The sequence below is a fragment of the Artemia franciscana genome, chromosome 12, assembly GCF_032884065.1.
Source record: "Artemia franciscana chromosome 12, ASM3288406v1, whole genome shotgun sequence".
Taxonomy (NCBI): Eukaryota; Metazoa; Arthropoda; class Branchiopoda; order Anostraca; family Artemiidae; genus Artemia; species Artemia franciscana.
Window position 1 is genome coordinate 32,144,954 of NC_088874.1, and position 15,656 is coordinate 32,160,609.

At 35.5% G+C, this 15,656-nt stretch overlaps 1 protein-coding gene across 1 annotated transcript in view; it reads left to right on the plus strand.

Moving 5' to 3' along the window:
- The first annotated feature begins 386 nt into the window (after window positions 1-386).
- Window positions 387-15,656, plus strand: part of LOC136033990 (protein virilizer homolog) — a 116,130-nt gene continuing 100,860 nt past the window's right edge. Inside the window, exons 1-3 of the mRNA XM_065715025.1 lie at window positions 387-513; window positions 6,560-6,672; window positions 14,076-14,211. Of these exons, the coding sequence (XP_065571097.1) occupies window positions 463-513; window positions 6,560-6,672; window positions 14,076-14,211 (300 nt within the window). The 5' untranslated portion in view covers window positions 387-462. The remainder of the gene's footprint in view (window positions 514-6,559; window positions 6,673-14,075; window positions 14,212-15,656) is intronic.

The following is a 15,656-nucleotide window of genomic DNA, read 5'->3' on the forward strand; positions in this document are numbered from 1 at the left end:
GTGGAACACCGGTGGATACAGGGGGAAAGTTGGGGGCCCTGTCCCCCCTCCCAGAAGATTATTGTGGCGCTCTCTCTCTGTTTTTTCTTTTGCTCTTTCATTCTTTTTAACGAATAAATTTGTCAATTTGGTTTATTATTGGTACCTTCTGCGTCATTGGTGCTTCATTGAAAATGAATTATATTACAAATACTTCCTTTTGTACTTATTTGAACACTGAAAATAAACGCAAGAATTACAGTAGAATTAAATTTGGAACTGGTAAGCTTTCAGCAATTAATGACGTTATATATCAAGTGTTCAGTTTAATTTTATTAGTTCTTTCCAAGGCTGTTCAAGACAAAATAGGTTCACTACAAACAGTAATTTGGATAGTGCCCCCTTCCCTAATTGCAAAATTCTAAAGCCTACTGCGCCATTGACGCTTCACTGAATCCGCAGTGTATTTTGAAATTAAAAATCATGGAACCGGAGTTGTTGTTTTTTGACACATTTATTCATGAAAGAAATGAGGTAGTCTGCTTAATTTTAGTTTCTGGTTTTCTGAATTTATTTTTCTGTATGATTTAGGGCTGGTATGATTCTAATAGACTAGGGGACTCAGGCTAGGCTATTTTGTTACAACTCCCCTATCTGTAATTTTATCTGCAAAGTTAGGTTTGTTCCTGTATCAGATTAAAAGATATATTTTGTTGTTCAGTATCTGTTTCTGGATTATTTATTTCCAAGAAGAAAACTTCATTCTAGGGTCTTATATATGGCAAATATTTACACAATTCTAAGTTTTGACATAGGCTAGAGCCAAGCTGAGAATACTACTTGATGTCATTTTAATGCTTGCTCTTAATATTCTGTGGTATCATTCATAAATGCACCTTCCCTCTGATGGTCTCATATAATGGCCTAGGATATACCCTAGGTTTGTTGGCTACAAAACCAAAAAAAAGGCTTTTTTTCTCCAACACCATTCTCCCAATACTATATACCATGCTTCTATAAATCATGCTAAATTTGGAGATTCCCAATTACTGACCTTGGCTAGCTAGGAAATAGACATACCTTTAAAGCCAGAATTACATCCTGAATCCAAGTATAGCATTCATTTTTATTGAAAATGAACCCACACCCTCTCAATGTGTAAATGTATAGGCTACTCTGACTATGTATATGCAATTAATTGTCCTTTGTTTTGACAAGTGTTAATTCAATTTAGAAATAAAGCAACTTCAAGGAATCCAATATCTGTAGGCCTATACAATTCAGGGTAGGCTATATATAATCATATAAGGGGGGATAGGTTAAAATTCGTTTCTGATGGGAAAAAATGTTATATTTTGATCCAGGATGTAATTGTGACTTAAATGGTATGTCCATTTCTTATCTAGGTCAGTAATTTAAACTCACCCAAATTCACCCATTTGCTTTGCCATGTTTGCTTCCATTGTTAGGCTATCAATATTATTGGTTGATACCAGTTCTGTCTCTGTGTCTGTTTTTTTTTAATGTTTCCTGTTCCTTCTTTATGGAGAAAACCAATAAAACAGAAAACAGGAAGATGTTTTATTCAGTACCATTTCTGTTTCCATCCCATTTTGCTTACATTTTTTACACTTTGGAATCCATTTTTTTCATTTTCTATGTTTGTTTTGCAAATATCATTATAGTGCATTCTAGTAACTTTTATTGAGTTTACAATGCTTATCATTTAGGGAATGACTCTGTCATTATATGTTTGAAGAAAAGGTGTGCCAGCCCCTCCCAATAGTTGACCTCAGTTACAAAATAAACTTCTACCTAGTAAAGTACAAACTAATTGTTATGCCAACTCATTTGTGCCTTCTTTCTTCACATCAATTTTCAATGCTGAGTTGCAGTGTGTGATTTTTGGTTAAATGTATGATTTTGTCAAAAAAAAAAAAACTGAATTTAGCTATGCTATGATAGTAAAGCTGATCTCTCTCTCTCTCTCTCTCTCTCTCTCTCTCTCTCTCTCTCTCTCTCTCTCTCTCTCTCTCTCTCTCTCTCTCTCTCTCTCTCTCTCTCTCTCTCTCTCTCTCTCTCTCTCTATCTTGGCTGCTCAGTCATCAGTACCTAGAAAAAAAAGCAGCACTGGCGTGAAACTATTTGGAAGACCTAAAATCTTAGTCCAACCATCACAAAGACCATGTGTATTTGATAAAGCAGATCCCTTACCATGATAGAAATATGTTGTGTCTAGAAAGAGCCACTGCACAGCTTCTGCAACCAAAACCTTCATGAAGCTAACATCAGAGAGCTCAAACTTCATAGCAATGAGTGGTTCATCTTTGAAGCTGTCATAGAGGTTCTCTGGCCATTCAAACAGGCAACTATGATAACTTCAAACAGGCAACAGTGATACCTAATGGGTGTTTGAGCAAGCAAAGATGTGCTGAAGATTAAAGGGCTTCAGTTGTTTTGTGAGACTCTAGATACTAGTACTGAGTCAGTCAATGACCTGTTATGACAAATAAAAATTCACAGTTAAAGTAAGAACATTTTTCAGTATAGTGGCAAATAATGTTCTGCATAAAGTCATGCCTCCATTTGGCACTTTAAAGACCATATGCCAACTCAATCAGCTAATTGAATTTCAGTTTTCTCTTTTTGTCAAAAAACAGTTTTCTTGTATTTTTTTGTTTGTTTAGTAACTTTTTATTGTCTCCATAAAATGCCAAATGTGAATGTAGAATAAGTTTTCACTCTGCTCTAGCCAAATCCAGAGAAACTTTATTGACAATTATTGAACCTGTATGCTTCTAGTTTTATTTGTTTTTGGTATAAAATCTGTTCTTCTAGTTTTGGGTTTCAGTGAAACATGATTTTTAGGGACTAAGCATCTTTTGTATTCCAATTCAGCAGCAATGAAAATTTAAAAAGTATGTTCATCACAGGTAAAACTTACAGGAGGCCTATGTCCTATAAAATTTGTGACCCATCTTATAAAAGCTCCTAAGATACTGCAGACATGCCATTTTCACAATCTGGATGCACACAGTGTCTTTTTGTTTAGTTCATCATCTTTTTCAGCATTCCCTTAAAGTTCTGCTGAATACCCTTAACAATTCCTGAGATAATGTAGATGTGCCATTTTGAATCTTGGAATGTGCTGTATACCTGCATGGAAGTGCTGCACAGCAGTAAAATTTCTCCCCTTGCAGATCTTTGACAAATCTGTCTAGGTCTCTTGTAATTTCTATTGAATGCATTTTGGGAAACAGGAGACATAGGGGGGGGGATTAGTTGCCCTCTGATCACTTTGATTTCTTAAGGACACTAGAATCTCTAATTCTAATCATATAATATGACCCCCTCTGACACCTATAAGACTATCCCTTCCATAAAAATCTTATATGCACCCAGAACTTACAACCCTTGTGAGGATGGTTGTGGGCATGGGGGTTGTCATCCCCAAAAATATAATTACTGGGTCTTTTAAGTATGCTGAACAAAATGGCTATTTCAAAATTTTGATTGAATATATTTTGGAAATGATGGGAGTAGGAGGAAATCACTTCTGCTTATCAAAATAGGCACTATAATTTTTAATTTCCAATGTAATGCCCCCCTTTCAAAGTTTCTATGACAGCTCCATCTGTATGGAATGTCTTGGTCTGAAAAAAAATAAAACATAGTGTCCACTTCAGTATTTATTTAGCCAATGCTATTGCATTGCCCATGATTGGTCCAAAACATTTGGGGATTGCTCTCTAATAATATATTGGTAAAATATTCTCAGGCTTGTAAATTTTCATGGGAAATTGGCAGGGTTGTCCAGTTGCCAACCCTGTCAAAGTTGCCAATCAGTTTTCTTGGTATCTGGCATGAATCACTTTTGACATTTACTTACAAAATTCCTGGCAAAACAAGGAGTCTAAAAAGATCAAGAATAAGCACTACTTTAGTGAAAAGCAAAATTTTTTTTTACCAAAATAAATATCCTCTTTGAAAATTTTTTGTTTTATTCTTTTGCTGAAATATATCTTTTGTTCAACCTGCCATTACCACATTATGTCAGATAAGGATTTATAGAAATGTATAATAAATTTGGGCAAAAACAATAAAATACCCTTTAGTTCAGGACAAATATTTTAATTTATGAAGTTGCTCATTGCTTATGTTCATTATTTGTCTTTGAATGATGTGATAACTAACAAAAGATATTCAATACAAACACCTTTCAATAAAAATAATTTTCTTAAAGTTGTTTTCAATTCAGGTCAAATTTAAAAAAAAATTCAGTAGGTCGATTTAAAAAAAAATAGAGCCATCTTTGATGATGAGAAAACTCATTTACAACAAAAATGTCTTTGAAAGAATATGAATTTGAAAAAAAATTGTGTGGTGGGTCTCGTGCCCAGAAACTATCAGAATTTCGGCAACCAAATCGAGTTTCTACAGTAACTGGCAACACTTTGCCAACCTGACATGTTGATATGTAATATTTAACAATAAATTATATATTTTTTAAGATTTTAACAATTCATACTTACCTGGCTTGGGACATGCCTTGATCATAGCGGAGGCACTCCCGGGGTGAAGCCCTCATATATAATACTTTCTATTCATTTTGTTTTATTGTGAAATTGAATAAAAATTTAGTATGGCGGGTTTGGCATCCAGGAACTACTTGAAAACCAAATTGAGTTTCCTACAGTAGCTGGAACCACTTCGCCAACTTGACAAGTAGATATTTTGTATCTGACAATAACTTAAATAGTTCTTTTTTTGAAAGTCCAAAGGGTAAAGAAAATTTGTAAGTAAAACTGAAAGTAAGGAGCAACAATAAAACTTAAAACAAACAGAAATAATTTGTTGTCCTCAAAACAATTTAAAAAATTTCAGGTATTTTTCTAGTTCAGATCAAAAAATTAAAATTATTGCTCAGACATCATAAGTGTTTTTTTCCTGTTGAATAAAATTATTATATGTAAAATTTATTTAAACCCAGATGCATATTGATCTCTAAGTAATATATCTGCTGATTATTGGCAATGTCTTTGGTAATGAAGTCAAAACTTTCTCAGACTGTTTGTGCATGGGGGATGGGGAGGGTAGGACAAAAGAAATTCAAGCCCTATTAAGTCCTATTTTGGAAGAGGAAGAAGGATCAAATGATTTCTGTCTCTTATCCACCTGATAGTTTTCACTAGAAGCAATAACAGGACCTTTATTCTATTCATGGTAAAGTAGTAAGGCAAGTCAATAATATGTTACCAAGTGACCAAACAGTATTGGCAATATCCTAGGAACAATTTTGGAGGTCTAGCTGAAAGTTCAAATATATATTTAGATAAGGCCTGTTTTACAATTATAATATTAAAAAATAAGAATTACTGAGATTACAAGGAAGTTACATGATTGTATATTAAACAATTAGTCTGTTTTCATTAGTTCTTTCTTGTTATCTTGATCACTGTTGAGATTTTATTTACTTTATCATTATTATTCAATCAATCAATTATCATTATTATTATTTGTAAGCGTTTTGGCAAACAAAAACTGTATTATTCAAAATGCAAATTATCTCAATAACTCCGAGATGGCACTGTTTAGGGGGGTTGCACACTTTATTTGTAAACATAAATTAGGCTTTTAATATTACTTTTTGTTGAGTTGTTTTTAAGATGAATAATAAACACATTGCTTGAAATACAATTTGTTTTCAGGTGCAAGCTAAATTTGTAAATAAAAATAATACCGAAGTGGGGAGGTTGTTATATTGAATAGATTTGAGATATTGTGACAAGAATCTAACAAAAAAGGTTCAAATTCTACTTCTGAATTTGATGATCCACAAATCTTCATCTGGTTAGAATGGCTCAATGTAGTCAGCTAGATTGTATTTAAAATTATATGATTTTATTTCAGCTTTGAATCAATAATATAAATGCTCAAGTTGCTAGATTTTAACTGTTGGAAACTGATTTTCATTTGTATGTTGTATACCCTAAGTCAAATTTGCAATTTGAAGCCATATTTGCACATTTACAATTTGATAGTCAACTTGCTATCAAATATGCCAATAATCTACATTTTGTTTCTTTTCAGTATTGTAATCTTGCAAGGCTTAGTGGAGGCATTTCAAAAGCAAAAATAAAATTGAACCAAATAAAATGAAAATAAAAATTAAACTGAACCAAAATATTTCAATGAAAGTGAAATGGACCAAACTCCAATTTAACCAAACCAAAGTTTATTTAACCAAATAAACTTTAACCAAAAATTAAGCAAAAATTTACCAAAATTAAATTAATTTTGTAACCAAAATTATGGTTATTAATTAAGGCATTTATGAAAATATTTAATAATTTAAGGTATTCAAGGTAATTATGGTAACCAAAAGGTTATTAATTAATAACCAAAATTAAAGTTAATTAACCAAAATTAACCAAAAAACTTTAACCAAAAATTTTAACTAAAAGTTTAACCAAAAACCAAAGTTCTTACAGGAAAATGTCCACATCTTTGAGATGAAGCTCTCTCCATACAAATCTTTGCATATATCTAATTTTGGGTGCTAAAGCTGTATTTTTTTTAGGATGTCAATCTTGACCTTGTTCAGTTTCCACATCCAGTTTCAATCACAGAAGTGCGTATCATTCCTCTTGGTTCCAAAATTGAAGGAGACTTTCCTGGTGGATCAAGAATGGGGTCAGTTTTATTATTTTTTATATACTTTGGTCTCATATGGTCTTTAGTTTCTGTAAGTCAGTCGACATTTATATCTAAAACCAAAATTTTTCTATGTGTAAAAAAAAGTGTGTATGTGTTAATCCTGAAGGATAATAGAATAGAATAGAATTTATTGGCTAGAATAGCACACAAGCTAGCATAAGCATGTCAGAACAAATTAGATCTACGTTGCATGGGCAACGTGAGGTGTTGCGGCAACCTTTGCTCGGCTTCGCCGAGTAAAGTGTTGCGAGAGCAACACTTTGGTTTTGTTTCCTCGCTGCGACTAAACGCTGAAGTTGTTAATCTGTAAGGATGCTAAAATACATACTAGGTACACCCACTCGCAAAAGTTGCAAACTCCTCATTGCTAAAGATGATTGTAGCCTTACAGCCGATTATTACTTACAAGTCCCCTACATGTCTTACCACTGGAACCAAATTGGTCTTACCATCAAATACAACGGAAACAAAAAATAGGTACACCAACTAGTAAGAGTTGCGAACCCCTCATTGCCGAGGATGATTATGAGCTAACAGCCGACTGTTGCTTACAACTCCCCTATATGTCTCACAATTGGTATCGGCCTATTTTTGGTTTCAGTGTGTACCTTACTACTGAAGTTGTCAACCCCTTTAAACTTTCAAACTGGTATATCTCATGAAGGAATTTTTGTACAAAAAAATGGATGACATATACTTTCTTCAGCTCATCAAAAGCTATCGACTGCCGTCGAAAAAAAAATCTATCTGTATTAGTTCAAAAGTTGACTTTTTTGCCGTAGGCCAACTTTCTAACGTCATCACTTAGAAAGGAGCAAAGGATAAACTCTAATTTCTTTAGTAATGAGAGAACTTTTAAAGTTTAAGAGGCACATCTGATACCATTTCTCTACCGCAATCCCAAGTGCGAAAAACCGAATGATAAACTCAGCCGAAATCACGGCAGCACTTTCGGACCCGTGGGAAAATGCCGCTTTTTTGCTTCTCTAAATTTTTCTATTTATCACTCAAAGAAGATATATTGGCTGTGGGGCAGGGTAACTGTCGCATATATTTAACACTTATAGATTTTAGTCCATCTTCAATTTGAAACTGGTGCCTGCCTGCTTGCCTGCTAGAACGGAGCTTTCCACTCGAAAGCAGAAACATGGTTTGATGAAACGAAAGCTTGGCTGCATAACTTCAGATAGTCCTCTCTGACATAGGCTATACAACTCCTCTTCACTTCACACACTATAGGCTCTGGCTCAAGGACAAGCAAAAACCATCCTTTTTGGCCCCAGGCAAGAGTTCTACGAAGCTTTCCAAAATGTAAATTCATATTCATCAATCCGGCCTAAGGTCCACACTTTCCGTAAAAACCGCAGAGGTTAGACCCTTACCACTTTCTAGGAATAAGCTGAAATCGGGGTGCTAGGAACAAAAAAAAAAAAAAAAAAAAACACGACAAAACCAAATTGTTGCTCTCGCAACACAATACAATGATAAAATAAATGTTAAGGGATAAACATAGTTACACAGTTAAATTAATTATTAAAACGTGAAACAAAATAGGGAACGAAAGAATTTTTGTACCTCATGATCAACATTTGGGAACACAAGTCATGTTGGGTATTTGGGGCTCTACGAGCATTAAGTCTTGTATTAGGAAGGATTGGGGGGTTTTCTTTGAAGGGGGGAAGAAGACGTCGATGATAGTCAGAACTAAGGCACTTGTGCCCAAAGTTCATGGTAAGGAAGTGACGTCATGATTCCAATGTAGTGAGTTAAAGTCTAGCCAAACCTTCATCGTAAGTAGTATAGGACGTCCCCAGTATAATTTTCATATATCTTTTTTGAATGCTTTCAATTTTAGAACATTGGGATTTGCTTAATGAACTGCACTATTCTGCTTTTAGTTTTGCACCAGGTTAGCAGGACGTGTACCGGAAAGTGAAAACAATTTGATTAAACCAGCCTTAAGGCCTCAAGAAACTCAAAGGCTTAAAAAGACAGCCTAGCAGATGTACAGAGGCTCATACAATTTTTGCTATACCTGCAGTAAAAGATGGGCACAAAACATCACAATTGCCTCAGAAAAGAAGGTGATTATGCATAGAGCCACAGACTAGTAGTTGCAACTAATTAGACATTGGCAAAGGAGTTCCAGCTCAGTGGGACTGACATTGCAAATCATTTTTTGAAGAAAATGTAGAGTTTAATCATATGCGGCATTAGGTTCACTTAGACCACAAATAGTTCATCTGCAAATAAGAAACTGCCTAAATATATTTGTGCTGAACTAATACAAGAATTTTTTTGTAAGCTGACCAATAGTCTATGTAGCGCAGGTACCAATCTCCTGATTTTTGCCCTTCGGCTGAGTGTTCAATGTGTGGTTGGGGACAAATCATCCTACGCTTCTCTTGTACTTCCCATATATATCTCCAGATGCTCATTTTGAGCTAAGTCGACTCTGGCTGAGCTTATAGAGTAACACTACTGACCCCCGTTTCAAATCAAACAATCAGTGTTGTCCTATTTTCCCCAAATACATCTGATAGAAATTTTGAGGTATCCATTTGCTCAAAAATAGTCCAAAGATCATATAAGAAGGCATTTGGGGTTGACACAATCCCCCCAAGTCTTGGGATTGTAAGTAATGCCCCAGGGGTATACAAGGTTTCTATTGAAGGGGTGTTGTGTGAACTTTAGAAGAGGCTCATTTGATTGGAAATCAATAGGCCTGGTTCTCTTTTAAGAGTCAAACATAGGGATTAACTAGCCCCCCTTCCTGACATCCTTTTTTTCCCAAAACGTGTTCAGTTGAAATTTTGAGATTCCCACTTTGTTACCAATAGTCCAAAAATCCTATAACAATGTCTTTAGGGAGGACACAATCCCCAGAGTCCATGCACAAGGGTTGGAAGTTATGCTCCGGGGCATGTAAGGTTTTTATGGAACTGGTGATGGTATGAAGTTTGGATCAGAAGGAGCTCATTCGATTGGAAGTCGGAGTTTTAGTGCCCTTTTTAAGAGTCAAAAATGAATGGAGGTTAATTATCCCCCCCTGGCCTATCATTCCCCAAAACACATCCAATCGTAATTTTAAAAGAACTATTTTGTTCAGTATTTTTGAAAGGTCTATGTTAGTATGTTTTTAGGGACGTCAACCTCCCCACAATCCTCAGGAGAAGGGCTGTAAGTTAGTCAATTCGTTCATTGTTTACATACAGTATATGTCATTGAGAAAGGTATGCATGTTTGAACTTTAATTCCGAAGAAGACAAAGTTATTCGGGTGAGCCTTTCAGAGAACATTGACGGAAGTGTTGAACCAATTAAAAACATATTATGTTTAAGGGAGATGATGAAAAAGGTAATATTTGCATTCTGCCAATACTACTACAACTACTACCACTACAACTACATCACTACTCCGTAATACAATACTGAGGGAAAATAATTCAAACTAAATCAAAACATGCTGTGCGAATACACAGTGTCAAAAAAGTGTATCTACAAAATTGCTTTGTGCCTTAAGTTGGAACTTTTGGATAATGCTAAAAGGGAAGATCATCTGACCAAAAGGCAATATGTGCACACTACTTATAATGCTACTGTTACTGCTTTCTACTACTACTTCTATTTTTATTGCAACTATTTGCAAGGCTTAGTGCATCGAGATGAAAATTTCAAGAATTAGATGAACATACAGGTTATCAAAATGAGATATCAGAAATGGCTAATAGTATTAGGTTGAAACTTCCAGGACTTGATGAGAGGGATGTTCTAGTGACCAAAAGACAAGATGTTAATCCTATAGTTTTAGCTGTTTAACCCTCACACCTCCCTGCCTCCGTGAAAAATACCCCCCCTTGGAATATATTCTCTCGTGGAAAATAACCCCTCCCCGAACCCGTGTAAAGCAAATTGTGTTCTTGTCTTGAAAATGTGTGGGGGTCATCAGCCCTGCTCATGTTAATTTTTGCTTATTTTCAGTTATTATTTGACTTTATTTCTTTATGAAACTCTACTTTTCTTTAAAAACATGTTTTGTGGATAAAGTTTTTAAAATTAATTTTTATAAAAAGAAATCTTGCCTGAATGTCGTTAAGAATTTTTTTTAATCGTTGTCGGTATGTCGTTGAAAGATTCCAGGTCCCCTGGCTTTCCTATGCCATATTAGTCCCTAAAAAGAGAGTGTGTTACGAGGGTGCTACTCTCACTCATTTTGGCGTGTCTACTCATGAGTCATTGAGACGCATCCGAAGTCAATAATCATAGGTAGCGCAAAAGTGCTGCCGAAGTAAAGAGCAATGTGGGCACAATGTATTATTCATTTATTTTATTTTATTTTTGACCAGGGTACTTCGTATATAAGGAGTTGTCGTACTAAGCTTCGTAACGGGTTTATTTGATCAGAAATTAAAAGGAATAGTGAATTTTTAAAATTCACTAAAAAATTCACCTTTTAAATTCAATTAAAATTTCAGTTAAAATTCACCTTTTAAATTTTTAAAAGGAATTTTCTGGTAGTCAAAAGTGACCGGAGGGCAACCAGCCCCCCTCCCCACGCCTATCATTCCACCAAACACATTCAATTAAAATTGAGATAGCCAATTTGTTCAAGGTAGGTGAAAGATCGGGAAATTATGTCTTTGAGGATGAAGACCCCCCCCCCTCAAACCCGTCAGGGCAAGGATTATAAGCTGTGGTATAGGGGCATATAAGGCCTTTATAGAAAGTGTCGTTTTCTAATCGTCGAAGGGGGCTCGATGGATTGGTAATTAAAAGTTCTCGTGCCCCTTTTAAGAGTCAAAGTGATCATAGGCCATCTACCCCCACGGCCATCATTTCCCCAAGTACATGTAATAAAAAATTTTTGATAGCCAATTTGTTCAGCGTAGTTGAATGTTGCAGTAATTATGTCTTTGAAGATTGACCCCCACCCCCCGAGCCCTCAGGGAAAGGGTTGTAAGCTGTATCCCGGGGGTATAAAGGGTTTTAATGGAAAGGATGGTCACATAAACTTCAATGAGGGCTCATTGCATTGGAAATTGAAAGGTCTAGGGCTCTTTCAAATAGTCGAAAGTGATTTGATGGCAACAAGCCCCCCCCCCACTCACCCATCATTTCCCCAAATGCTTACGTTAGGACTACTGTAAATGCGTAACCTCTATTTAAAGCTTTGAATTTGTAGATAAATATGCCTAGATTCGGCTTACTTATCCGAAGTTGTTAACTAGTGGATACCCATTTTGAATAGCCCCCTCCCTATACACAGATCTATCCCCTCTCCTTAATAATGGACGAATTAAAAAAAAACTTATTATTCTTATTAAACGGCCATTGTGTTCCTGGAGTCGTTATTAAACTTTTGGGACAAAAAGTCAAAACTATAGCGTAAAAAGCAAGGCCTTGAGGAGGGGGCAATCATTTTCATATAGGCTACGTAATAGTTTCTGTTCGTTTTAAGTTTTGATGTTGATCCTTACTTTTAGTTGAAAAAAAACCGTTTAAAATTTAATTTCTGATCGTTTTCAAATAATACCGGGAAATCCGGCTCTCCCTATATGAAAAAGTCCAAGAAACTTTGAAAAACACATCAAAAATGTGAAACTGTTTTCTAATCCATTATGATTTCTGGGAATATTTCTGGTCACCGCTGTCTGTGAAAGCAAAGAGTAACATTTAACCCCAAAATGAGCAGGGACAAATATCCCCGCCTTTTTAAAACGGGACTGGTTCTTTGGTGAGAAATATTAAACCAATAAAAAGGATGAACAGTTTCGAGTCGCTACATTTTTTACGAGCAAACTCTCCTTTTCTCTGTGCTATTACTCTATGAGATTGTGATAAGAAGAAAAATATTCTTTTTCAGAAAGGCTATTGACGAATCAAAGCGCTCGGTAATCTTTTCCCCTTAATTCAAATAACCTTGCATCCAAATACTTTTTTCAGCTGTGCACTGACAGGAGTCAAATTCTGTAACCAACTTTTTATGTTATTTGAAGAAAAAATCCATTTGTCACATGGGTTTAATTGTGGGATGCGAATTTGAGCTCCTTCAGAGGCACACAGGGCGTCAATAAGAAGGCTGTAATTTTCCCTCAACTGGGCCGCTACATAGATGTCCTCTCAATTTGGGATGATAATCGCCAGGAATGAGCTACTGGATAGTGGTTCATTGGGACACAGTGCGTGATAGAGCTCTCGTTCGAGGAAGTATGGTACCTAACAGGGGCGTTATTTGCTATGGGGTAAAGGGCCACTGTCCCCTCTAGACTCTAGTTTTCCTCCCAAGACCCCAATTTGCCCCCGTTCTTCAAAAATCTTGTAAAAACTAATATGAGCCTGTATAATTCAAGCATCCAGAGAAGCGGTTCAGTTTTCTTTTGTATACTTTTGCCTTTGTGGTGCCTATATGGATCATTTATCATTTTCAATTGTTACTTTCACTGGACTTAGGAAAATTGGCTCCAACTTCGCCACCCCCCACGAGATTTTAACAAAATTACTCCACTGTTAATTAGGCCCGTACAGTGGTTTTTTTGGTAGCCATAAACCGGCTCTGTACCTAGTTTATTTAGGTTACACAAAACTTTGAAGATAATGTGCTCGAAGTGTTCGACTAACAGAAAGTAACCATTGAAATTGTAAGCACTGAGAAACATTAACGTAGTAGAGGAGGGGGCCTTAAGACTCTGTACTCACTTTCCCTATTTTAATAGCGTGCCCAATGATTTTCTACGTATTTCAGAAAATTCGCTGGCTTTTCACTTTTGAGTTGCCCCCTCTACTCCGCCAAAGTCGTTTGTCCTCTCGTAAGAACTTAGTTCTGTATTGTGATGATTGTTTACAATGACTTTATTTTGATCAGCTAAGGTCGACTTGAATAGGGTCAAATTGAACGTGGCTTTGAATGTAAAAGAAGTCATAACTGTTCTTGAAATTAATTGACAACAGAGAGTTCGTTGAGTTGCAGTCATTTTTCTAAGAGTAGTTAGTAGCTTAACAAATTTTTCTTCACTTATTTCGGTACTTACGTTTTATCCCGACCACACTGAAGAAGTGAAGTGAGGTTCAACATGGTGAATTACCAAAATCTGATGAAAATATAATACTTAGTAACAAAATCATGGGAACTACAACATAAAATTATGGGAAATAGGCCGCCCAGAACGCATTATATTAAATACCTAATCTAACCAACTCTATATATTAAATATTTAATTGAAACATACCTGCATTGTAGTTTATCTCGTTCAGGCTAAGCTAATTATTTCCGAATGCAGATAGAGGAACCGGTTTTACTCAGATAAAGAACTTGAGTGTTGTCGAGATAACACGTAAGTACCCTTATGTCGTTTAACTTATTAATCCGGTATCCCTTTTCAGAGCGACTAATCCATCAAGTTTTACCCTAGAATTGTATGTAAATAACCTGGCGAAACCAGCGTCGTGTGTATTTGATCATTTGGGATCCCTTCAGTATGACCAGAATTCAAATATCAGTGTGGACTTTTTGATTAAGGTAACATCATTTTATTTTTTAGCATTATAAATATTTTTTTTTCATATTTAATTTTTTTTTATTTAATTTTTATTTATTTGAATTTTCCTATTTGACCCTTTGCTTCACTTGGACCTTAATCTAGAAATTACTTAGTGTTGACTTGGACTTTATCGGACCTCAATTTGTCCTTATGACTTTTTTTTTAATATTTTAGTTAACGAATTGTTTGTGTAAACAGTTTGTTTATTGCCCCCGCCCCCCCAACAAAAAGACCCCTTCCTTCACCTGGCCTTTACTGTAGTAATGGACCTTAATGTTCTATTGGACCTTATTTTATTCATATGATTTATATATATTTTTTTATTTAACAGCTAGTCTTATGTAAACCTTGCTCCATTTGTGCCATAATGTACTTGTCCTTATGAATTATGTATCTTATTTGGTTTAACCTAGTAAAGGACAAACCACGGCCCATAGTAACCCAAAATTAAAAACCGCCTTTGAAAAAAACGGCAAGGGAGAACGGATTGCCATTTTTAGCTGATTCAGGTATGGTAACTATTATTTCCATTAGTCTTAATAATGAAATGTTATTTTGAAAAGAAAATTTAAGAGTTTCGAAAAATAGCATGAAACCCCATGTAAACTTTGTGTCGGATCGAAATAAAAAGCACCCCATATGAATTACCATCGCCAAAAACCCCATCAGGAAACTTACACTCTCCTGGCTCGGGGCACTGGTAAATCATAGAGCTTTTTAGGGCCCATTTTAAAGAAAATTGGTATGTCTATGTGCTTTGGTAATTAACAAAATACTGTTTAGAAATAAAACCAGTTTAAAAAAAAAATGCAACGTTGTATACAAGATCAAGAATAACGTCACAATCATCGCACAACCATAAATGGTGTTATAGTAAATCAAACAGTTTATGGTAACGAACTGTAAGTAAGGAGCGACCCAGCTCAATAGTAAACGAAACGTAAAAAACATAATTTTGGTATAAATAGATACATCAAAAGAATCGAATTTTTACGCTGATTCCAACTATATAAGTTTCATCAAGTTTAGTCCTACCTATCAAAAGGTGCGAGTCTGAGAAAATTAGCCATATTTTCAAAAAAAGGGGAAAAAGGTAAAGATTTTTTACCAGAAGAAATATCACGCATGCGTGTTTGTTTGTTGTTGTTTTTTTTGCTTTTTTCCTCAGGGGTGAGCGTATCAACCCAATGGAAGTGGAATATCAGAAGAGGGCTCATTTGAACGGAAATTAAAAGTTCTAGTGCCCTTTTTAAGTCACCAAATAAAATTGGAGGGCAATTTGGCCACCTCCCCTGCCACTTTTACCTAAAATCGTCTGATTAAAATTTTGAGCAAGCCATTTTTTTCCTCGTAGTTGAAAGGCCAAATAACTATGCCTTTGGGTGTAACATGACCCCCCCCCCCCTCACAGCCCCAGGGGAAA